General features: G+C 45.6%; 1 protein-coding gene across 1 annotated transcript; it reads left to right on the top strand.

The window, feature by feature from the left end:
* Positions 1-331: 331 nt before the first annotated feature.
* On the top strand, positions 332-16748 carry ST8SIA3 (ST8 alpha-N-acetyl-neuraminide alpha-2,8-sialyltransferase 3). The gene is made up of 4 exons (XM_040264318.1): positions 332-1040; positions 2494-2613; positions 4990-5547; positions 8482-16748. The coding sequence occupies exons 1-4, from the start codon at positions 862-864 to the stop codon at positions 8762-8764; spliced, it is 1140 nt and encodes a 379-aa protein (XP_040120252.1). The 5' UTR covers positions 332-861; the 3' UTR covers positions 8765-16748.
* The last annotated feature ends 8217 nt before the right edge of the window (positions 16749-24965 follow it).

The following is a 24965-nucleotide window of genomic DNA, read 5'->3' as shown; positions in this document are numbered from 1 at the left end:
TGGATAGGGGAGAGATTATGGAAAATGCCAGGAAGGTTTGAGATGCTCACAAGGCCCAGTGGCTCTCCAGGGCTTCCTCGTGGGGTGCGAGGGTAGCTGATCGGTGGGACCGGGCTTAGTGATGAGAAGAGAAGGTTCTTAATATCTGCTCCCAAAACCATTGTCCCAGCATCTCAGAAACACCCAGCTGGTGTGTGTCCTCCAGGACAGCCTACCCAGTTATTTATCTCTGTATTCCACGATATACTTATGAAGCAATGAACTGTCCACGGAACTAAGTTTGGGCGTCTCTCTGGCCACAGACATCGCCCTCGCCGGCACGCTCCGGGGAAGGCCTGGTAGACGTGGGCTGCAGCCTTCCGAGCCTCAATTCGCCTCCCTCTGCCACCTCCCTTTCACCCCTCCCTACCCCGCCCCTCCCCCGGTTATTTGGGAGATTAGAGTTCATTAATTAAATCCTGTGCTTAGATCGAACTGTAACATTATTCCAATCACATTTGTCTTGCAGGCGGCAGAGGAGATGGCAGCCTCGCTGGAAACGCGCGGGGGAGCCTGAGCCGGCGGCCGGAGACGCACGGCGCGCCGCTCCAGCGCCGCGGCGCCGCGCAGACCCTCCGTCTCCCTGCTCAGCCTCGCGGGCCCGCTCGCCCCTGCCTCCCGGGCCCGGCTTCTTTCTGGGGCTCCTGCCCACCCCTACCCCGGGGCCCCTGCGCGGCTCCCCTGCCCGGTCCCCCTCCCCCCGGCACATACGCTGACACGCGCGCGCGAACACACACACACACACACACTGACACGCCAGCGAGCTGCTGGCCGCTCAATGGACCGATTTCCCCGCTTTTCCTGATCCCAAGCCGGCCCGGGATGAGAAATTGCAAAATGGCCCGGGTCGCCAGTGTGCTGGGGCTGGTCATGCTCAGCGTCGCCCTGCTGATTTTATCGCTCATCAGCTACGTGTCCCTGAAAAAGGAGAGCATCTTCACCACTCCCAAGTACGCCAACCCGGGGGCGCCCCGAATGTACATGCTTCACGCGGGATTCCGGTGAGTGCGGGGCCTCTGGGCGCCCGCGGGTTATCTGGTTTATGGGGGCGGGAGGTCGGGGGGTGGAGGGAGGGAGGGTGTTTTGCCTTCTCTGAGACACTTTGGGCAAGATAACTGCGTGGTCCTTCCATGCCTCGCTCTGATTCTTAACACCACCGCCACCCACCTTCTGCTTAAAAAAAAAAAAAAAAATCCAGACGTCGTCCTCATCAAAGTGATTGCATTCTCTTATTCTTCTTTGGCATCCCTTCCCCCATTTCAAAAATGGGGGGGTGGGGAAGGTGGTTTAAGGAGAATGATGGTGGATGGAGAGGCCTTGTGTGTATCTGGGAGTGGGCATGCAGAGATGGACATGCGTGGCGGTGAGCGCCTACACCGCGCGCGGACCGGGGCGAGTTAATGGCGCAGGCGCCGGACTCCTCTGGCGCGCTTTCCTGCTTTCCTCCCCCACCCATGAGCCATCAAACGAGGCTCGGGTCTGTTCTCTTGCAGCCCCTGGGCTCCCCGATCTCGATCCTTACCCGCCGCCCTGCCATCGCCCCCCGCCCCCTCAACTCTTTCCGGGATTTCCGCAATGCCCCCCGCCCTCTGCGGGAAGCGAGCCGCCTAAGGGCCGCCTCCCCTCGCCCCGGGTCCAAGTCACCGCCGGGCGCGAGGCTGGACCGAGAAGGCAGGCGCCGGTTGAAGCTCAGCGGAGCTCGTGGAGACCCTCTGCCCCAACTGTGACCGCACCCCCCCTCCCCTCAAGAGCTCTGCCAACAGAGCCTCCAAGAGGGGCTGGTGGCGAGTACGAACTGCACCCTGTGGTCTCAGCCAGACCCGAGGTGCGAAACCCAGGGAAGGAGTGGAGCGGGCGTCCGGAGGGCCCCCGGTCAGGGCACAGGGGCTGAAATCAGACCGAGGCTCGGGAAGGAAGAGGTTAAGGAAGGAGCCATCCCCCAACCCACCCCCCCACCAAGCCTTCCCCAGGGTCTTGGGTTCATCTGCCCTTTTCTCCAAAAATCAATCGGGCCGCGGCGCGGGGGCGGCGCGGGCCGGGCCCGCCTGGGCGCGGCCGCTGTCCGCGGTGCTGACTCCCCGGCCCTCCCGCCTGGGCGCGGCCGCTGTCCGCGGTGCTGACTCCCCGGTCCCCCTGGCGCGGCCGAGCGCCGGGCTCCCGGCCCTGCTCTCCGCGAGACGGCCATTTTATGGTCTCTCCCGCGACCGGAGGGATGGACAATGGAGACGGGCTTCCCCAGTATCCCCTCTTCCTCCTGAGTGTGTGGGGGGAGCAGAAGGTGGCCCAGAGGAGCAGGGGGCTCTGGGGCGGGATGTCACCGAAGGCCTCCGCCAACTAGCCTTCCGCACCACCACCGTCCCCGCCCCGCTGCCATCCGGCCGGACCTTAATGGCTGCCTTGGCTCCCCCGAGCGGAGCCCAGCGCGTTTGTCTGTGTACTCATGCCCCTCTCCAGGTCGCAATTTGCGCTGAAGCTTCTAGATTCGTCATTGGTGCCCTTTCCGCATTCTGTGACTCATGAACTCCAAGCCAGACCTAAGTGGACGTTTAATCGGACAGCGTTTTTACATCAAAGGTAGGATAGGAGATCCAGGAAGTGTTCTGAATTCTGGAGCTCAAAACCAAAACAAAACGAAATAATAACAGAACAACAGAAATCCACTCCCCCAACCCGAGGTGTATCTGCATTGCCTTCTTGGCCTGACTGCACAAAGGCTAATTAGTTACCCTTTTCTGCTTATGGAGTGCCCCCTCATAAAAGGAAAACACCAATAAGGCCAATTTGAAAAGAAGGGGGGGATGTTTCCTGTATTCTCCTTAACTTGAGCTTAATTGAGCACCGTGATTTATAGGTAACATGTATGGCTAATACTGCCAAAGCCATTTATTAAAAAAAAAGTTAATGGCAGAAAGACCACCCAATGCATTTTCATTGCCCCTCACTGGGAAAAAGAGAAAAAAAGTACAAAAGTATTGTCTCACTGAAATACAGAAGACACTATACTTCATCCCCAACAAATTCCTAGTGAAAAATCTCAGCCCAAATATATGCAGATGTTTAAGTATGGTTTTGGTTTTTTAACCTGATTGTTCTTATTAAACTTTTATAGCTTTTAATATGTTGTAAAAGCTACCAAAATTACTCTTACAGCAGCTTCATTTATACATGGAGTGTGTGTGTGTGTTTCCTTTCTTTTCTATTTTCCTTTTCTGAGGTGGGGGAAGAAGGATGAGATTTATGCGAATGTATGCATTTTCTTCAGTGATTTCTGGTCTAGTCTTAGCAATCCCAGATAAGTCATTACTTCTTCCTTCTTGGTGGGATAATTATGCTGCTAAATGGAATGTGAGCCATCTAGTGTATTCATTAGGGCTATGAATACTTATTTTACAAAAGTTTGTTTTACCACTCTATTTAGGGTGTTGTGTTTTGGTCATAGAATTTCTAGTTATCGCACTTTTAATCTAATGATGGAATTTTTAAAAATTCAGTAGCTATCCATGGTACATGAAAATGTTTACTTGAAAAGCTGGCATAAAGTCATATGATTATGATTAAAAATTTTAAAACACTGTTTAATTAGCAATTAGTCCATGATAATAATTGATTAATTCTAAACCTCTGAAGGTTTTTTTTTTTAACTTTTGTGGTTTTAATCCAACTTAATTTTCTAAGCAGCCCAGAAAATTGTCATGGGTCAAATATATTATATATTTCCCCAAACATATTTCTGTCTCAGTAAAAATGTTCTCCCCACACTAGGCCATGTGATCCAAATAACCAATTAGAACAATATTTCCTTCTCAAAACTTCCCTTCTTTCAATCCATTTATCAGGTAACCTTTAATTAATTTGCCCAGTGTCACTTTAAACTTTTACCTTCGTAACAGTTTGCAGTGAACACTTAGTAACTTTGGAAGTTTGCTTTAAAGCCTTCAGTGTATGTCGCTCTGCATTTTGACAAATTGAAGTAATTTTTTAAAAAGTAAGATTCCAGGTAAATGATAGTATGCAAAGCATTTAGTTTCATTCCTGCTTTTTTTTTTTTTTTTTTTTTTTAGGCAAAAGACAGAGGAGTTCAATGTGATTTCTTAGAACTGGAGAACCTAGTAGCAGAGTAACACATGACCCATCTCTCCTAAGTATTTTAAATAGCAGAGACTTTAAGAGGAGATAGTTAATCTCACTTAATGCTCAACATGAAAGCAACCAGAAATTAGTGCTAAATATCACCCTTGCCTGTTTATCCTCTGAATTCTTAGACTATACACATGTTTTCAGGATTTACAATAGCTTCTTTTTCTAAAGAATTAGGTTTCTCTAACTTAATTTGGTTTCTATATAATCAAGTAGAAAAAGATTCCTTTTTCATTATTCAAAGGACAATAATGAGATTATCATCTCATTTCTATTAAATATTCAACTACTCCCACTGCTAATACCATTTTCATATTTTAATAATAGTACCATACTGACTCATATCTGTTTGACTCTTATTTGGACACTAGTGATATTTGATATTCCTTGTACACTATAGCCCAATAGCAAACAAGTAGTCCCTAGCTGAAAACTGTAAGTCACCAATGTTTGTGCATTAATGTGAGTTCCTTGGGGTCTGTGTAACTTGTCTCCCTGTATCTTCTGACACAGTTTGGCCCATGCCTCCCCCTTGATCAAATACAGTTTTCGGGTAGAGCAGAACCCCAAAGAATCAGCAACTGAAAACCATAAATCACAACATTTACAAGCCTTAGGATTACACCCAGAATTTGAGAGACTAGAGCATGTCTGTAACCCTGAAGCAGTTCTCCTTTCAATCATTATGAATGTATAATCTTTCTTGGGTTCCGTGTGCCTACAGTTCTTGCCTGAATGAAACAGTGTAAGACCTAAGATGGAAAATCAATTCTTTTGAATGGGATACATTTAATGAATCTCTTTTTATTTTAGGCAAGAAATTCTTCAGCATGTCGATGTAATAAAAAACTTTTCTTTGACCAAGAATAGTGTTCGGATTGGACAACTGATGCACTATGATTATTCCAGCCATAAATATGTTTTCTCTATTAGCAATAACTTCCGATCACTGCTTCCAGATGTGTCTCCCATTGTGAATAAGCGTTATAACATTTGCGCTGTGGTTGGAAATAGCGGGATCCTGACAGGGAGCCGGTGTGGACCACAGATAGATAAGTCAGATTTTGTTTTCCGTTGCAATTTCGCCCCTACGGAGGCTTTCCAAAGAGATGTTGGAAGGAAAACCAACCTTACCACCTTCAACCCCAGCATCCTGGAAAAATATTACAACAACCTTTTGACCATTCAGGACCGTAACAACTTTTTTCTCAGTTTGAAAAAGCTTGACGGGGCCATTCTTTGGATCCCTGCCTTTTTCTTCCACACGTCGGCCACTGTTACCAGGACATTAGTTGACTTTTTTGTTGAACACAGAGGCCAGTTAAAGCTCCAGTTGGCTTGGCCTGGAAATATAATGCAACATGTCAACAGGTGTGTATGTTTTATTGTCTTTAACTCACACCCTACCAGATGGCAAATGAATATGGTAATCTCTTGGGGGTGGGAGCTAGCTATCTGATTAGTTGTTGTGGTTAGCATAGTACCTTAGAACACACTCTGACATTTTGTAATGAATGAATGGATGGTTCTAGGTAAGAAGTTCAGTCTCCTATCCCAGCTGGTAACCAAGTGTCAAATGGAAGGACTGGTGTTTCATAAGCTTTGCCTCTCCATCCCCGATCCCCTTCCGTGGTGGTAAGCCTAACAAGCAGTCATGGAAATCACCGCAAATCAATAATTTTCTCTGAATGGACAGCTACGTCCCAATAATGCCAACAACTAAAGTAGACGAATCAAGTGGTTTTCTTAAAGATGCAATTGACTTTAAATGTTCCCTTTCCTTTGATGGGTGGTTTTTTGGTTGTTGTTTTTTTTTTTTTTCAGATAGCCAAGATTAGAAAACCACCTAGACAAGTCAAAATTGTAAAATCGGCTTTTATCATTAGAGATTTGAGTGCCAAAACATGTGAAAAGTATTTTAGCAGCTTGTTGTTATTCCCCTGTAATTTGAAAGACAGATTAACCAGGATGCAGTATTTTCATCTAGTCGGATGAGTCTTAACTCTGGCTATACCTCAGAATCACTTGGAGAGATTTTAAAAAATACTCTTGTCTGGGCTCTGCTTCAAGAGATCCTAGCGTGATTTGTCTGCTGGGGAAGGAGAGCGGCTCAGATACTTGGTATGTCTTAATAACTCCCCAGATGATTCTAATGAGCAGCCAGAAATGGGAGCAGACATTTAAGGGCTTCCCTGGTGGCTGAGATGGTAAAGAATCCGCCTGCAATGCAAGAGACCTGGATTTGATCCCTGGGTTGGGAAGATCCCCTGGAGAAGGGCCTGGCAACCCACTCCAGGATTCTTGCCTGGAAAATTCCATGGACAGAGGAGCCTGGTAAGCTGCAGTCTATGGGGTCTCAAAGAGTTGGACATGACTGAGCGTGTGCACACACACACACACACACACACACACACACTCATTTATAAAATGAAGGGAATTTTATAAAACAAAATTAATTGCAGAATTTTTTTCTGTGAATAATCTGAGAAAATCGCCTCATGTCTAATGTCCCCTATTCGAGCAGCCCCAATGCCCTCACATACTCTCTAGGTGTTACTGCAAGTTAGAGTGGGTTCTGGGAGGGCTGGTAGAAAAGGTTCTAAAACTTTTATCACATCGCAGATGGGTACATAGTAGACATCCTGTAGTCCTCTAACATCTTCCAGATTTAAGATCTTGTAGTTGACCTCTCATGTAAGGAGGAATGATCATGTAATCAGCTGGTATGTATCTAACAGGCAGGCTGATGCCAGCATTTATAGTCCACGCTGGAACTTTTTCTTGGAAAGAAAAAGGGCAGTATTAAGAATTATGACAAAGATAACAGACAGAAACTGGGGCTATTTCAGTTTCCCAGGATGTATGGTTACCTTTTTAAGAGGTAATATAACCCAGCTTCTAAGTTTAAAGACCTATCAACTGAGGTACAAAGAACGAGGTATTTACTGAACATCACTGCCCAAAATGGGCAGAACCAGAATTAGAAGCCAGGCTTCCTGCCAACCTGCCCTGTGGTCTTTCTGACTTCATCATTTTGCTCCCCTCTCGCTCCATTTAAGCACAGCTGTACTGAAAGAATCGTTAGAAGTCATTCTAACTCCTTAGGTAAGAATATGAAAACAAAGACTGAACTTGTGAATTTCACCTGGAAGGGGAATGTCCATGTGAAGCCTTCAGGTAGTGAAGAAGGGTCTAACTGCATGGGATAGAACTTTCCGGAAGCAGCCTGTGTGGCCCTCCTGGCCCCCAGCCTCTCAGGAGGCCCGTGGAGTAGCCAGAATGACCCACTCGGGCTTGGACCAAACACAGTGGTTCAACAAAACCTTGGAGGAAGTACGGTTTGTGGAAATCTGATTCACGAACAGTTTGAGTATGCTTGCACACCAGTCACAAGTGCAGAGGCACACGCCTGCACATGTACACGCACCTTCACGCCACAGCAGTCTCAGATACTTGGCAGTTTAAGTAGCAAGGCTTCAAATTACTGTCTAAATACGGAAGGCACAACAACCATTATTTAGCATTTTTTACAAATTCAGGAAGTGTGTACTTTTCTTAGGTTCTGGCACGTCAAAGAAGGACTTGGAAGCCCTCGGTCGATTAAGACACAGGAACAGGAAATGTAGTTTTCACAAAAGGGTAGAAAAAAATAAGGCCCCACAATCTTTTCAAACCCACGAAGAAAGATTTAATGTCTGAGTTTGGGTAAGGAAGTAACAGAGGAGAGCCCCTTAGATTAAATACCTGCTCCCTACTCCCAAGCGCCCTTTACATGTGAGAGGCATGGCCGTTCTCATTGGTGGGCTTTTACGGCATTGCAGGGACTCAGAGACACCACTCTTTAGGACAACCCAGAGCAGGGCCGCTCCAGTACTTCTTGCCTGGAAAATTCCATGGCTCCAGAGGAGCCTGGCATGCTACAGTCCATGGGGCCACAAACAGTCGGAACAACTAAGCGACTAAGCACACACACAGAACAGGGACAGCTTCAAGCGTGAGACTTCCACGGTAACAGAAGAGCCCGCGCTCAGAAGGGCTGACACTTGGTTTAATCCTCTGCTTTGCCCTCTTGAAATTCTTGAGTATTTTTAAAATAAGGGCCCACATTTTCATTTGGCATTGGATCTCACAAAGCAGATGGCCCTGCGCTGAGGGGTTTTTTGTGGTCTTCAAGATAGATTCAGAGTAGTACTGGTTAAGTTACTTGGATAAGTTCACTCCCCGCCCCCAACCGGTCACAGTGACTCGTCTGACGGAAACCTTCAACACTGGCCTCTGAATCCACCTGTACTTATTATTCCACAGGTATTGGAAAAACAAACACTTGTCACCCAAACGGCTGAGCACAGGTATTCTCATGTACACCCTGGCGTCAGCAGTCTGTGAAGAGATCCACTTGTACGGATTCTGGCCTTTTGGATTTGACCCCAACACAAGGGAAGATCTTCCGTACCATTACTATGACAAAAAAGGAACCAAATTTACCACCAAGTGGCAGGAGTCCCACCAGCTGCCGGCTGAGTTCCAGCTGTTGTACCGAATGCATGGGGAAGGGCTCACCAAGCTGACCCTGTCACACTGTGCCTGAGAACCGAGCGGGAAGTGCCAAACGGCCTGTTTAAAAGTGCCCCAACTCACGCCGAGTAGCCCGTCAGAACAGACCCCTAGAGAGTCTCTCATAAGGACTGTCTGCCCCTTAAGAGCAAAGGGGTCTTTTCTTCCCTCTGCCCTGCTCTTTTAAGGGTCTTAGCAAGACAGATGCTTTGAAGCCTCGTGATCTAGACTTGCTTGATAAAGGGACTGTTGCATTGGGAACTCTGCTGCTAACGAAATGGTTTGAAGTATTTTCAAGTTTGTATTTTAATAATAAACTGCCTCCTTTTTTTTTTTTCCTAGTGAGGATTAGAGCTGTAGTGTCTACAGCTTTGCTCAGATAGAGTCCTCGCAATCAGAGGCCTCTGGGCAGAGGTTTGGGCAGGATTTCAGTTTTGCCTGGGTGGGATCAGAGTCTTCAAAATGAAAACAGAAAAAAAATGGTTTGCGAATATCATCTCTCTCTTCCTCTCTCTTCCCTCCCTGCCCTTCCCACCCCCTCCCTTCCACCCCCTACAACCACTTTCCTGGCCCCACCACCATGGACTTTTATATTTGGTTAGGAGTCATGTTGAAATAGCTTTGCTTGTATGTCTTGCATCTGTAATTGGTATGTTCAAGGCTCTGGGTAACTGATGTTTCATGACAAACTGAGCAGGTCATGATGGATCCCCTTGCGATTCTTTTTATAAGAAATGCCCCCCGGGAAGTTCTCACTGCTCCGTGCAGCCCTCCTGCAGCAGAGCAGCTCCTCTCTGCTGGGAGGCACGTGATCCAGGGCGTCTTTGACCATCACTAAGAAAGCCTGTGGCGCGGGTGGCATCTCATCTCGTGACCCTGAGTGCTATCATGGCAAATCACCCTGATGCCACACCTTCAAGGGCGTTCCAGCCTGGGCGCGTGCCTCCCACAGCCCCAGCCCAAGCACTGGACTGGGAATCCCCTCAGAACGTAGAGGCGGGGAGTCAGCTTGAGTCTGGTACTTATAGTAGAAGAGGAAGGAAGGAGAATACTTAGAAGTTGTTATGGATCCCATGGCCCCTAAAGTGTTGTAACTATGGTCAGGGCCTCTGAGAACCAGCAGGGTCAAAGCAGAGGAGGTGCTCTGAGCCCGGCCAGGCCCCCATGTGAACGGCACTGAGGCGAGGTCATCCTGAGTGTCACCACGTCCCTCAGCACCGCTCCAGAACTCCAAGGCGATGGTAGACATCAGATATTCCCTCTTTCCACTGAAATCGGCTCTACAAATCTAGCATTTCAAAAGGAAAAGCCACTGTTTCGTGGCAAGACTGGTACTAGACGAACCCTTGGAACTGGAGATGCACGGGCCTGCTGCAAGGGGCTCACCAGCTGCTCCCCTTTCAGCCTTGGGAGGAGAAATCACATCACTCCCGTCCCCAGCTTTTCATCACGTGGCACTCTGTTCTTCCAGTTCAGCCCAAAGTCTGGCCAAGTCGATGTTAAATTTTAATAAAAGTTTCTTTCTTCTCTCCAAATGCCAGTCAAGCACATTTATAATATATTTGGGTGGGGTAGCTTGTTCTTTTCCAGAAATCTCATCTAGATTGCTTGTAATGTTACAAATACTGTTTAAAATCATTGCTATTGTTCAGTAAGCAGTTCCCTGCCCCTCCTTGGGAAGGTACCATCATGCCAAAAATCAAACCAAATATTAGTCTGATTTGATAAGGAAAGATGAGGTTCTTATGCTCATGTTCTGCCTGGCTCTGAAGAGGGCTGTTTTCTTCTAATTTTTCCCAGAAAGCTAGTCAGGGCAGCTTCCATAGATCCAGATACTAACCAGTGGCAGAAAAGTCATACAGGTCCAAACGTGTTACCACTGGTGACACACCTCGCTCTGTTGTGTGAGTGTCGATCATCCAAATAGACAGGAAGACATTGGAATGGGTGTTTGGAAGTGGGAAGCCACTAAGACAGCTCGATACTTGAAATAATTAGAGGGGGCAACATCCAAAACTCTTCTAAATGCAGCGATACAATTTGATGGGCACCCAAACCACATGCTTATTCCCTTATCACTTTAAAGAGGATAAGTACTACATTAAAAAAGAAAAGAAAAAAAAAAGAGGAAAGTACTACAGTCTTGGTGCTGTTCTCTGTTAGGGCCACAGGGAGATGGAAAACTGACAGGAGTGTTCAGTTGGATCTTCCGAAGCACTTAGTTCACTTGGTTTCAGCTAAGTGATAATGCCAATATTAGGATGAGACGGCTGGATGGCATCACCAACTCGATGCACGTGAGTTTGAGCAAGCTCCGGGAGTTGGTGAAGGACAGGGAAGCCTGGCGTGCTGCCGCCCGTGGGGTTGCAAAGAATCAGACACGACTGGCCGACTGAACTGAACTGAATATGAGCCAGATCCTGACTCTGGAGTTTTAACCCCAGTGTGCCCACTAGATTTCACTTAATATGTGGACACTTGGAACCAGGCAGGTGAAAAGAGCCAAAGAGCAGAACCCCTAAAGCCAGGTAATTGTTCTATTTGTGGACCATTTTTATCAGCTGTCATCAGAGTGGCAAGGTTGGGGATTTTTCTTTACGTTCAGGGAGATTGAGTGAATCTCACTTCACTCTTGGCTCCATTTTAACCTAGAGTTCAGAGAGGACTCTGTCATCTCCCACCATCATTCCATCCATCACTTTCACAAAAACTCAACATGCTGAGGAAACAGACCTGTCTCCCAGACCCAGGACAGAGAGATAAGGCTTATCTCCTGTTCCCAGGTAGGACTTCCTGGAGCTGATCCCAAAAGACCACCTTTCCCTTTGTCTTTAAAAATCTCTGAAGAAAATCCCAAGCCCTCCCATAGTGGTTAACCACAATTCTCATAATTTACCCATTCTTTATATGCAGGCTTTATCCTTCTATTGCAAAAAAAAAAAAAAACTAGATTCAGCGTGTGGGTACAGCATTTATCTCAGTTTTCGGCATGTAGTCAGCACTCAATATATGGCACCTTTTACTCTTATTTTTATTGGTTAGTTATGCCCTTGACCTACAGTTTCAGCATAGAGAAAAACAGCCTCTAGCTGATGATACAAAAAGTCTTTTTTGTTTTTAAAGACTGTTCCAAAGATTAAACCTATATAACTACTGTTGACCAAAACAGCTGGTGGGTCCCGTGAGCCCAGATTAGGAAGGCAGTGGTATATACAGCCAGGATCTCCAAGGCTGCGTGTTCAACAGCAGCGACATGGGCAGACAGGCCTGTGGGCCCTCCTTCCTGATTCAGCCACACGTACCAACCCCTGGTTTTCCCATTGACTTTGCTCTATTGGTTATAGGTTAAGTGCATCCTTTTGTCAGAACCTGTCTTCTTTTTTATGGCTCAGATGGTAAAGAATTCATCTTCAATTCAGGAGACCCAGGTTGGAGCCTGGGATGAAGAAGATCCCCTGGAGGAGGAAATGGCAGTCCACTGCAGTATTCTTGCCTGGAGAATTTCAGGGACAGAGGAGACTGGCAGGGCTACAGTCCATGGGGTCCCAGAGAGTCAGACATGACTGAGCAACTAACACTTCTTTTTTTCAGAAGCTTATGGCAGAGTCCACCCTCACTGTTGGAGTCAACATCACCACAAAGCCCCCAAGTCTGTCTACATGAGACACCAACACAAATGACCGAGTCAGCTGCGCAGAAAAACAGACAAACAAACAAAACCCCACAAATAGTTAACAACCTGCTTAACACTGCTCCCTCGGTTTTCAGCAGTTGTTCTGAGTGTCCTGTGCAGGCATGCAGATCCAGGGGAGACAGCATTAAAGCGTGGTACCAAGAACCCCTCTCACAGCCAGAAAACCTTCTCCATAGTTGATGCTTAAACCTGTGCAGTTCCTCTGCTTTGCTTCTGTGTCCTCAGTGTCCTTGACCGTGGTACAGGTGTGTGTGCCTAGCAGAGCTGGCTGTGTGACTCTGATGCCAGGCCCCTGACCATGGCGCTACCAGCCAGGCTGTGCAGGGACAGGGTCCCCTGGCCTCCTCGTGCCCAGGCCTCCTGTTAGCCAGTTATCCACGGATGTGAACGTCGGAAGTAACCTGACTGGGTGGGGAAGCAGAGGAATAGAAAAGCATTTCTTTTGACTTGGGGTGTTGCCGTTGCTCAGTTGCTAAGTCATGTCCGACTCTTTGCAACCCCATGGACTGCAGCACGCCAGGCCTCCCTGTAACCTCTCTATCTCTCAGAGTTCGCTCAAACTCATGTCCAATGAATCAGTGATGCCATCCAACCATCTCATCCTCTGCCACCCTCTTCTCCTTGACTTGGGCAAAGTTCTAATTATTAGACACAGTCAGTCAGCAAAGAGGTGTTGAGGGCAAAGGCTGCAGGGACAGAATTCTAGAGACCTAGGACACTGGAAATGGAAGAGCCTTTCAATATCTCTGGTCCTAATCCTTGACTTTCCAAAATGAGAAATGGAGAAACAGATAGGTTAAGCAATCTTCCCAAGATTGCACAGGTAATCAGTGGAGAAATTTTGACTCTTCATCTAGCACTTCTTGGCTCATCAGCATCCAATAAAAGTGGGCTCAAAGAGAAAGTGATTATGGTCTGGGGTCTACAAGGGACAGAAAATAAGTTAGAAAAGCTGAAAAAGAGGGAAAAAAGATTTTCCCTCCACTTAAAAATTATTTCTCAATGCAAAACAGAAAAGGAGATGCTTGCCTAGGTATACAACAGTCCACAGGTAATAATCTACATTCTCCCCTAACATGAGAGGAAACCTACTTGGTAAATGATGATTCTGATAAATCTGGCAAACCACAGTGAAGTTACTGACAGTTCCCAGTTGACAGCTGGGATCTTAATAATCTATTCATCTTAATAAAACCTTGTTTTAGTAATATGTATGCATAATTTAAAAGTTGAATGCTGAGAGCGGTTATGTACTTTTCCGTATGTAAAATTTTCATTTGAGGACTCTAGGTAAAAGTACATTTTGTCAGTGCCTTTCCATGCAATAAGTAGTTTCAAGAGCAGACTTCACATTCTTGCATCTAGTTCAATATGCTGAGAAGATGCGCAAATAACAATGAATAATTGAGGCTGGGTCTTCCTGTGCAAGATGAGAGACAGCCATTTTCTGTATAATTCTGGATCCTTTTCCCCGCAGTGGTTTGAATGTGCCAAGCCAAAGTTTATGTCTCACCTCTACTTCTCTCTGAGTGTACAGAACTATACTTTTGCTGACAAAGAAAGTTTGGGCTGTGCGTGTGTGTGGCTGAAAAGCCCAGACCGAGGGTCGTGGGTGCTGGGGACTTAGAGCCCCTGGGTTACCTGTCTGGGCCCTGTGGCCCAATTAATCAAGGCCACAGATGAGCTGATACCACAGACCAGAATGACGAAATATGCCTTTCTCGCCCCTTGATTACTTTGCCATATAGATTTAACATTTAAAATGGAAAACATTTTAGAATGTCATTATTGTATCACGCAGTATTTAAGATTTCTTTTTACTGTGATGACTTATCGAAGATATATGTGTTTGAACAGATGTTTTTATCCTCAATGAAGCTCATTCTCTTGCTGTTAATTACAATGGATAATCACAGTGACGAGCCTGTTGTCGAGTAACTGACTCCGATTTAAGATGACAATGGGGCTGTGGGGAGAGGACCCGGATTTGCTACCCATCCGCCAGCAAGCCAAGCTGGAAGGGGGGAGGAGCTAATACCACCCTTGCTCTCCTCCCTAGACCTGTGGCTCAGAATGTCCTGGAATAAAAGCCCACTTACAAAGATTCCCAGGTAACTCTGATGTGGCCACAATTTGGGAACCAAAAATTTAGAGCGAACTCATGTACACCATGTTGACCAAAGTCGCTGAATGCTTGTCACTTCTCATGCAGTTATCATCAGATCTGCTCCCTGGGTTTATCACAACAATAGAAACAGTCTTAGTGACTCAACCATTCAACTCTTTTGGCTAAATTGACCAGTCACTAATTTGTAAGTGAACAGTAACTGGTCAATTTTGTCAGAATGGATGCAGGCCTGAAGACAGTCAGAGTGGGGAACATAGCTTTAAACTACTTTACCCCAAGGCCAGCTCTTTACATGTCACTCTGGTTCAGACTAAGAGCGATCTCAGGTCACTCATCTTTAAAAACAGGCAGACTGAGAAATAGGAAAGTTGAACAATTCATTCAGATTCTACTTACATGTCATTCCCAGAGCCTAAAATAGTTTTAAAGGGGTCTTATTTATCAACCTCCAGGAAGTGCCCCCAAATGCAAAGATCTTCGGGTTAAATGAAACCAATCAAAAAAGAAAAAAAAATGAAGAAGCTAAGGTTCTAAAACCAGCTGAATATAAAAGGGGTGATCAGTTGGCACGGGTTGCCTGGTGCCAGCCTCCGTTAAATAAGGTCCCTCCATCCTAATGAAGGACTTCCTTGATAGCTCAGTTGGAAGAAAATTCACCTGTAATGCAGGAGACCCTGGTTCAATTCCTGGTTTGGGAAGATCCACCGGAGAAGGGATAGGCTCCCCACTCCAATATTCTTGGGCTTCCCTGGTGGCTCAGCTGGTAAAAAAACCGCCCGCAATGCGGGAGACCTAGGTTCAATCCCTGGGTTGGGAAGATTCCCTGGAGAAGGGAAAGGCTACCCATTCCAGTATTCTGGCCTGGAGAATTCCACGAACTATGTCGTCCATGGGGCACAAAGAGTCAGACATGACTGAGAGACTTTCATTCCTGAATTACTCTTAAATTACATCCTAATGAAGTTTTGGCCAAGCTCCTTTCCATAGCTGTGCACATGCAAAGACTTTCATCATCAGAGATACTAGAGATCTCCTCTCTTTTCCCTACTGTGAGGTTAAGAGACAGCTTTAGCTCTTTGGTGTGATGCTAAATGTTTAACAACTGGCTCTGAAGGATGATGGAGCCCTGATTTGTAGGACTTACCAATTTCCATGCTATAGATACTCTCCTCATAGCCAGTTTCCAACTACTAACTTGATGTCAACCAGCTGAAATGTCACAATATGTTCTCAAGAGCCATTATGAGCTGGTTCCAGCACAGCACTGCCTGAACAATTTCTGAGTCAGTGAGCACCAAATAGAAGGGCTAGCCGGCTTCCGAGGGGCTCCCGTGGACCCCGCTTGCTGCAGAGGCATGGCCACCTTGACTGATTCTGTATTTTTAATATATTATTGGTCCTTGAGGCTAAGGACCTTAAGGGGTTCAAAATACTCCCTTAGCCACGTGACTCTTAGGAACCTCTCAACAGACTCCTCAGAACCTTAAGGAGTTACTAGCCATGGCTTGTCTGATTTCTAAAGGTGACCTTCCAGGTAAACACTCTTTAATTTAACTGCCAATTGAAACCATGTTTGGCTGATCTTTCCTCACATCTTATCGTCCATCGCCTCTTTCCCTATTTGGCTAATTTTCCCTGTCCACTTACACCTCAACTTCTGATGTGGCACAAAAGTGACAGGCATCCAGAAATCAGTGCCTGCAAAGGAGCAGGGGGAAGACAAAGACTTCCGATTGGCTTATCTGGACCATCACCCTTACCTGGGGAGGCTCTGTGGTTCAAAGGTCTCCACCTCACCAGGGGGACACTCGGCGAAGCACTCCAACCCTGCCCAGGGCTTGAGTATGCACTCAGCTGGACTTTCTCTGCACTCAGAAAATTCACAGTGGGCTAAAAACACCGTTAAATAAGAATACTGCTAGGAATACAGCAAGGGAAGGCACCATGTGGTGCCTTGCCCTTAGCGAAGCCCTGAGCTGAGGCTGGACGTGCCAGCAAACGTCTGGCCGCTGCAGTCCCTGGGCACTGGGCTCAGCTTTCCTTCCTTCTCACCACCAGTCATAAGTGAAAGCCCTATTTCTTGAGTGTTTGGAAATCAGACTGAGCCACAGAACAAGCTTCGTTTGCAAATTAAAGGTTTTAGGATGGAAGTCATTCTTAGGTGGGTTTAATTAAATCCTTTGGAAGGCAATGCTGAGGAAAAAAAAAGTGTACTTAATTCCTTACACACAATGAGTAGCCATAAGTTTTTATTCTGTATGTGGTAAATCAAAATCAGATCATAAAGGACCAAGTCTACTTTCCTTGCTGTAGTAAAATACCTTACAGGTTCTGTAAAATATTTCTAGACTGTGAAGGTTTGAAACTCAACTTGGACATTTTCTGTATTACGTTCAAAAAGTCAGGGTATACCTCTGTTTTCTGTCCTTCTTAACAATTATCAAAATGAGCTTGTTCCACTATAGTTAATGCACTACGTTTTATTTTAAATGAGTCAGGTACATGTTAAAATGCTTTTCTCTTTGTTCAGGAAAATTTGCACATAGCCTGGGCACACAGTAGGCTTTTATCTGGCTCTTTTCCTGATACACAATGAGGGTTAGCTCACAACTAAATAGAAGCGACTCAACAGTGGTCCCAATTTTACTAGGAAGAAATTAACAGCAAAACCAAGACTGAGGAACCAGCCACCCCCACGACATTTTCATCTTGTGAGGTAGGGAAGAAAATCTGGTAGACAGTGGGAGAGAGGTTTGGTCAATGTATGTAGGTGAAATAAAGTCATTTAAATATTTGCAGAAAGGAACAGATTTCCCTCTGAAATCTAGAACCTAGACCATTTTGCGAGACTTAGAATAATAGGTATCCAAGACAGAAATGCTCTTTAACCACATTTCAAGATCCAGATCTAAGCCCTTACTAGGCAGAATGCAGCCTTACTACCAAGAGCCCTGGGAGGGATTTATCGACGGGCTGAAATCTAAATACCGAGTGTCAGCAATTAGCACTGAAACTCTCCCAGGACTCAGAACAAAAGCACTGAACCAGCCCAGTGTGGCATCACTTATTCACGCAGGGCAGTCACCTAAGTCCACAGCAGAACTTCACAAATCTAGACCTTAACTCAGGTCTAGATTCTAGGTGAATATCCTCAACATGGAGATGGGGCAACTGAGGTTCAGGAAACAGAGAATGACTTATGTTCCCAGCTTGTTAACTGGAACTAGAGTCTGGGTCTCCCAACCACTGTTTCTATTATACTACACCACGCCATGCTGCCTCCATTCTTTAGATGAGAAGTTGACCATCTATTGTGGAAGCACGAATCAGAAATCAAGACAAAAGAATGTATACGATATCTTCTCTCATTTAACCTACTTGGTTTTACCGCCTCCTTTTAGCATCATTTTAAGGAATGTTATAATAACGTAGGGTGAGGAACAAAGTTCTTTAAAGAGAAATGATGGAACCAAAAGGTCAAAAGGTAGGAGAACAGTGATTGTAAATTATAATAGGAATGAGGAAGAAGTATATGTCAGGAAAAATAAATGCTTAAGTTTGTTATAACCACGGAGCCCTCCCCCACGCACCAGATGCATTTGTTTTGGAAAAGCTACTTCCTGCTGAGAGACTGGCATTGAAGGTTTTACTCCTTTCCAGCAAACGAGGAGACCCCTTGCCCTCTGGACGAAGCTTCAGCCCTCAGGACTCAGACTCACATCTCTTACGAGCAGCAGCCTCAGTCACTCTTAGAAACGAGCTGCCAGATGGACAGGGGTGCGGAGACTAGACTGAAGCCAGCACGCTGGACTGAGGAACGTGTAAATAGCCTCCTGCCTTCTTGGTGAACAAGGATGATCTTTTTTTTTTTTTTTTTCTTTTGTAAAGGTAATCACGTGTATATTGTGACTGTAGTTTGTGAAGAAAATGCAATGATCTGCTTCGACAGCTCCCCAAATGTACCTGTTAAGTGTGAATGTGCCTGCCTCATTGCCTCCTGTGCCAAACACAGTACTGAATGCGTTGTTTTAAAATAAACTGTTTTATTGTGCATTGGAAAGCACTACTGGTTGTCTTTGTCCCATTCAGGGACACACACACACGCACACACACACACACAATGCACACACATGCATGCACACACATGCACACGCACACACACACACACACACTGCATCCAATGAACAGATTAAACGCATCCTCCTTATCTCATCCCCTGCATTTTAAGGAACTCTTGGGGACTTGCAGGACTCCAGAAAGGTTGAGCTTGGTTATCTACAGCCATGAACGAGTAGCTAATACTAACTAGCCCCCAATGCCTAGTTTTTCCCCAGGTCTTTTAAATGCAAATCATGCAACAGGCCTTAACATTAATAAAAATGATGATGATGTTACTCCTGAGTGGTACAGTCACATACATCAGCTTATTTCATCAGTAATCAGGTGAGGGAAGGATGCTTAAGAGCTTGACTCCTGCTGCAGAGTGAGAGGCAGCGTTGAAATGAGAAGCTGACTCTCGGTCCAGGGCTCTCTTCTGTGCATCTTCCAGCCATTCTGGTCACTCTCTAGCCCACCTGCCCTGAACACCCCCGTCAGCCTCCGTCCCCTTTCCCTTTGTTATGTTTTTAAAATGAAAATTGCTCTACAGTGTCGTGTTGGTTTCTGCTGTACAGCAGTGCGAGTCAGCCACCGTGATGTGTGTGTCAGCTCTCTCCTGAGCCTCCCCCTCCCCTTATCACACCCCTCACAGTCATCACAGGCCTCCAGGCTGGGCTCCCGGTCACAGAGCGCCGTCTCGCCGGCTGCCTGTTCTACTCATGGGAAAGTGCGTATATGTCGATGCTACTCCCTGAATTATTTTTTTGAAGGATTTTCTTCCTTCACTTGAAAAGACAGTATCTATTTATTTATTCACTGTTTTTCTATGTTGCCCACTATATTGTAAACTCTGCCTTCTCCAAAACAGGCATGCCTGTTTTAATCACACTGTGCCCCCAGTGCCCAAACCAGTGCTAGGAACTTGTTAGGCCATCAACTGGTAGTTGATGGATGGACGGATAGACGGATGCATGGTCACAACATCGAGTCTGCGTCCTGCTTCTGCTCCTGTCCTCTCACTTCCCATTGTTGTGCCGACATCGCAGATGCCAGAAGTCATCCCTCTGCTCCAGCTCCATTGCCTCAGCGAGCACCATGAATAAGTGTTTGTTGACTGAAGGAATAAACAGCCTCAGAATTGTTTCTCTCAATATATATGCTCCAACATTAAGATGATCCCGGGGACTCGATCCAGTGGTTAAGACATCGCCTTCCCAGGGCAGGGGGTGCAGGTTCAATCCCTGGTCAGGCAGTTAAGCTCCCACCTGCGTTGAGGCCAAAAAAAAACCAAAACATAAAACAGAAGCAATATTGTAACAAATTCAAAAGACTTAAGAGTGAAAAAAGAGAATGTCCCAGCATATGAATGCACCATAGCGCAGCGCCCTGATGTAATCTCAAGCAAAGGGAGAGCTGATGGAGGGTGAAAGAGCCCAACTTTGGTAAACAGGGAGGCATCAGAGAGGGCTGGCTGCAGTACTCTTTAAAATTAAAATAAAAAGTCACTCATGGTCACCTATGTGTGACACTGGGCAGGACAGGAAAAGGGTACAAAATGGGCAAAACCACAGTGCCTAGCCAGAAGGAACTTAAAAGTCTTACTGGGGAAACAGGTCAACACATTACAAGGGAGTATCTTCTACCCTATGCAGCTCCAGGGGAGGATGGAATGCAGGTGAAAGAGAGAGAGAAAGAGAGGCAAACAGCAAAGGATGGCCCCATTATATTCAAGTGAAGACAATAAAAATTTTAGAGGCCAGCTGTAATACTCAGGGCTTATTTTTCTGAAAGCGACTTGACAAGCTGATGACTGCCCCATCACCTCTTACAGAGAAGCGGTTTAGTTGTTCCAAAACAAAACAAAACCCTTCAGAAACTTCAGCAAAACATGGAATTGACACCAAGTTCATTGCAGGCTCTCCTTGCCTGGGGCCAGTAGGTACAAATTAAATTTTAAAAGTAGAATTTTTTTTCCCTAAGAAAATGCATTGCCGCAACTTGACCAAAACGAAGACTAAAGAAACCTCACCCATAGAAGGGCCAACTTGACCCACCTCTCCCAGGCCAGTAAGGCCGTTGGCTTTCTTAGTCTAAGCAAATGTCTGGGCTCTTTCTCCAATGCGCCTTCCACAGGGTCTGTAGCAGCCTCAGTAAGTGGGGGTAGACGCCCCCCATCTGGGGGCTTCCCAGGTGGCGCTAGTAGTAAAGAACCCACATGCCAATGCAGGAGGCATACGAGATGTGGGTTCAATCCCTGGGTGGGGAAGATCCCCTGGAGGAGGGCATGGCAGCCCACTCCAGTATTCTTGCCTGGAGAACCCCACGGACAGAGGAGCCTGGTGGGCTATAGTCCATGAGGTCGCAAACAGACAGACACGAAGGCAGTGACTCAGCAGGCGTGCACACACACACACCCCATTTGGAGCGCACTGTTCTCAGTGAGCGGGCTTCCCCAGTGGCTCAGTGATAGAGAATCTGCTTGCCTGTGAAGGAGGCGCAGAAGACACAGGTTCGATCCCTGGGTCAGGAAGATCCCCTGGAGGAAGAAATGGCAGCCTACTCGTGTTCTTGCCTGGACAACTCCATGGACAGAGGATCCTGGAGGGCCACAGTCCATGGGGTGGCAGAGTCAGACACGACTGAGTGGGCGGGCATTTTTGGTGAGTAAGTTAGCTTGATGGACAGGCTGCTCTGAACACGATCTCATACCACACAGAATGTCACAGGTGACCAGGAACTTAGATATGTAATGAATTCAGTGCTCTGGTTTCCAGATGAAGACACTGAGGCTTGGGTGTGAAAGTGACTTATCTAAATCACATTGTCCTCATAAGCCACATTTTAAGTAATTTATCAAAGTTATTTTTATACCAACAATTCTCAAATCTAAATGAAAATATTTAAAAGCAAAATCTGCTCACTTTATCTCTTTTTTATTATTATAAAAATACTCTTTGAAAAAATATGAGAAAATAGGGATAAACAAAAGAATAGTAAAAACCACCTACAACCTTCACCTGTTCTTCTGAGTGTGTGTTTGTTCCTAACCATGTGTACTCTTGTGTTCTTTTGCTTTTTCTCCGCTTAAAAATATATCAAGAAAGCCTTCCATGTTATTAAATATTCTTTGATAAGTTTACAGAATGGAAGCTCTATCTTATTTAACTAATTCTCCATTATTGTGTCAAATTAAAGTTTGGGTTCTTTGCTATAAATAGTGCTTTGCTGAACATCTTTGAATGTTTGAACATCAGTGATTGTTTCTCTGCACAAATCCCTTTAAGTGGATTTTCAAGTGATACGACTCATTTTTTTAAGAGAAGTCTTTCTCAAAACTGGTCAGAAATGTTCAAGTAGAAGTTCAATGACCAAATTTATAAATCTTTATTTCACCAAAAAAGTTGTAAAGGCTTTAAAAAGGCACAAAGTTTAGGTGGGAAGCATGCTTCATCAACAGGATGACTCCTCAACAGAGAAGCAATGTTTATTTGTATACGATGCTAAGGTAAGTAAGCAAGCTACTGTTGTGTGCTACTTAGTTGCTCCATCTCTTGTTTGGGAGCTGGGAGAACTGTACACATCAAAAAGAGGAAGCCCATCCAATCATGTCCTTAAGCACCAGGACCATTTAGGAGAGACAGGCCTTCAGTATAATGATATTGATAGATAGCTCTTTCCCTTATTCTGAGAGTATGTTATTGCTTACTAATTATGCTCTCAATTCACATTAAGTCCAAGAAGTCAAAATGAGGAAGATGAGGTAAATTATCTACCTTGCTGCTGCTGCTGCTAAGTCGCTTCAGTTGTATCTGACTCCGTGCAACCCCATAGATGGCAGCGCACCAGGCTCCCCTGTCCCTGGGATTCTCCAGGCAAGAACACTGGAGTGCGTTGCCATTTCCTTCTCCAATGCGTGAAAGTGAAAAGTGAAAGTGAAGATGCTCAGTCGCATCCAACTCTTAGCGACCCCATGGACTGCAGCCCACCAGGTTCCTCCATCCATGGGGTTTTCCAGGCAAGAGTACCAGAGTGGGGTGCCATTACCTTAAGGCTTTGTAAATCCTATAGACCAGCTGTTTGGTTGAAGCTTTTAAAATCAATATCTCCACTTCTATAAAAGAGATGTGACTTTAAGCAAATTCAAAATTTGAACCTACAGACCTTCAAAGCAGATTTATTAAGGGAGGTCAATGAGGTAACTACAGAATTCCCCATTCCCTATCATCATCCCCTCTCTTAAGTAAACCTGTATTTGCATGCCCCAAAATGAGTAAATATAGTCATTACTGTGGGTCTCCTAGTCTCCATCACAACTATCTAACCCTCCATTGTAGGGCAAAAACAGCTAGAGATGATACATAAATGAACAAGTACAGATGTGTTTCAATAAAACTTTATCTACAAAAATAGTCAGCAGCCTCTTGGCCTTCAGGTTTTGGTTTTCCAATCCTTGCTTTAAATAACACACTCCTTCCTATATGTAAAATATTTCATTTGACAACCCCCATTGTATTTGTTTCCTAAGGTTGTCATGATAAATTACCACAAACGCTCCCTTAAAGCAACAGAAATTTATGCTGTAATAGTTCTGGAGGCCAGAAATCTGAATTCAAGTTATCAGAAAGGTTGATTCCTTCTGGAAGTACTGATGGAGAATTGTTTGATGTTTCTGTCCTTGCTTCTGGGGCTGCCAGCAACCCTTGGCATTCCTTGGCTTTCAGCTACATAGTCCAATCTGGCTCCATCTTCACATGGCCTTCTCTGTGTGTCTGTATCTTTCCCCTTCTCTTGTCTTATACGGACCTGTCTTATAAGAAATTTGGAGCCCACCCTAATTCAGGATGATCTCATCTCAAGATCCTCACCTTATTACATCTGCAAAGATCCTTACTTCAAATAAAGTCACATTCCAAGTGGACATATTCTCAAGGGACACAATTCAACCCACCACATCCATTTACAACATTACCCCATCCACCAAGGAATTCAAGGACCCATAGAGAAGAAGCCATGGAACCCCATTCAGTGAGGCACAGGCTCAGCTGTGCTCCGGGTGCCATTATTCCCCTTCAGAGTTAACAAACCCAAACTGCAAAATCCCAGCAGCCTGACTGAGCGGAGCAAATCATGTCCTTAAGTTATATTTTACAGAGCTTTGTGGAATCTATAGACAATAAATGGATGTGTTTCCAACAGTGGATTCAGGGACAAATCAAACAGCACCACCAAAATCAAAAAACTCTGAAAATGCTCCTAGCATACAAGGAGCTCTTGTCCCGCACCACAGTGCTGCTCAGTGCCGGGGAGACTGCTCTCGGATAGGTGGGTTTCCAGCTGGTGTACATGCACCATACTGAAAGGGAAAAAACATGTGGAGAAACTATGAAAGTTGACCCACCCGTGACACGAAGTGATAAGTTCAGAAGAGATGTCTAAACCATTCCAGTGGACATGGTTGCTTGACACTTAAAGATCAATTTAAAATTCATTCTTATCTTGCAGCAGACTTCACAGATATATAGATATAGATCTCAGCAACTGTAGTTACAAACACTGATACTTCCGATTTAGCTTCCAGAAACCTTTGTGACCTAATCAGTAAGCAAAGCCTATTGGGAACTAAGGTGGAAATTTAGTTGGAGATACCTTTCTCAGAAATGGAACACACTGAACCTATCTTTAATGAAGTGCAGAAGACAGTTAAGGAGGGTGATTGAGTGACTTAAAGGAGAGAAAGATCAGGAAATGAAAGGGCCACAGAGATTTGCTTGGTCCAGTCTGAAGCATGAAATCCTTCAAAATGGAATGTATATGAGAAAGTTTCCTGCAGTAAAGTATTGGGTTGGCCAAAAAGTTCATTTGGGTTTTCCCATAACAAGTTGAAAGTGTTAGTTGTTCAGCTATGTCTGACTCTTTACGACCCCATGGACTGTAGCCCGCCAAGCTCCTCGGTCCATGGAATTCTCCAGGCAAGAATATTGGAGTGGGTTGCCATTTCCATCTCCAGGGGATCTCCCTGACCCTGGGTCTCCCACATTGCAGGCAGACTCTATACCGTCTGAGCCACTAGGGAAGCCCTTTCCATAACATCTTACACCCAGATGAACTTATTGGGGTCAACCCAATAAGTCAAGGCCAGAATGACTACTTGGAGCTCTCATTTTTAGGAGACAAAATTACATGACATGTGAGGGCCTAAATGGTCTCTCCTGTTAGCAGCTGAGGGTTCCCAGATGGAAGATATGCCTCCACCACCACCGAGACATCCTAGACCAGGAAAGGATCCACTGGACAGGGAACACTACATGACCTGCC

This window comes from Oryx dammah, unplaced genomic scaffold (assembly GCF_014754425.2).
Source record: "Oryx dammah isolate SB20612 unplaced genomic scaffold, SCBI_Odam_1.1 HiC_scaffold_22, whole genome shotgun sequence".
In the NCBI taxonomy this organism is placed as follows: domain Eukaryota; kingdom Metazoa; phylum Chordata; class Mammalia; order Artiodactyla; family Bovidae; genus Oryx; species Oryx dammah.
This window is presented reverse-complemented; position numbering and strand designations above follow the sequence as displayed.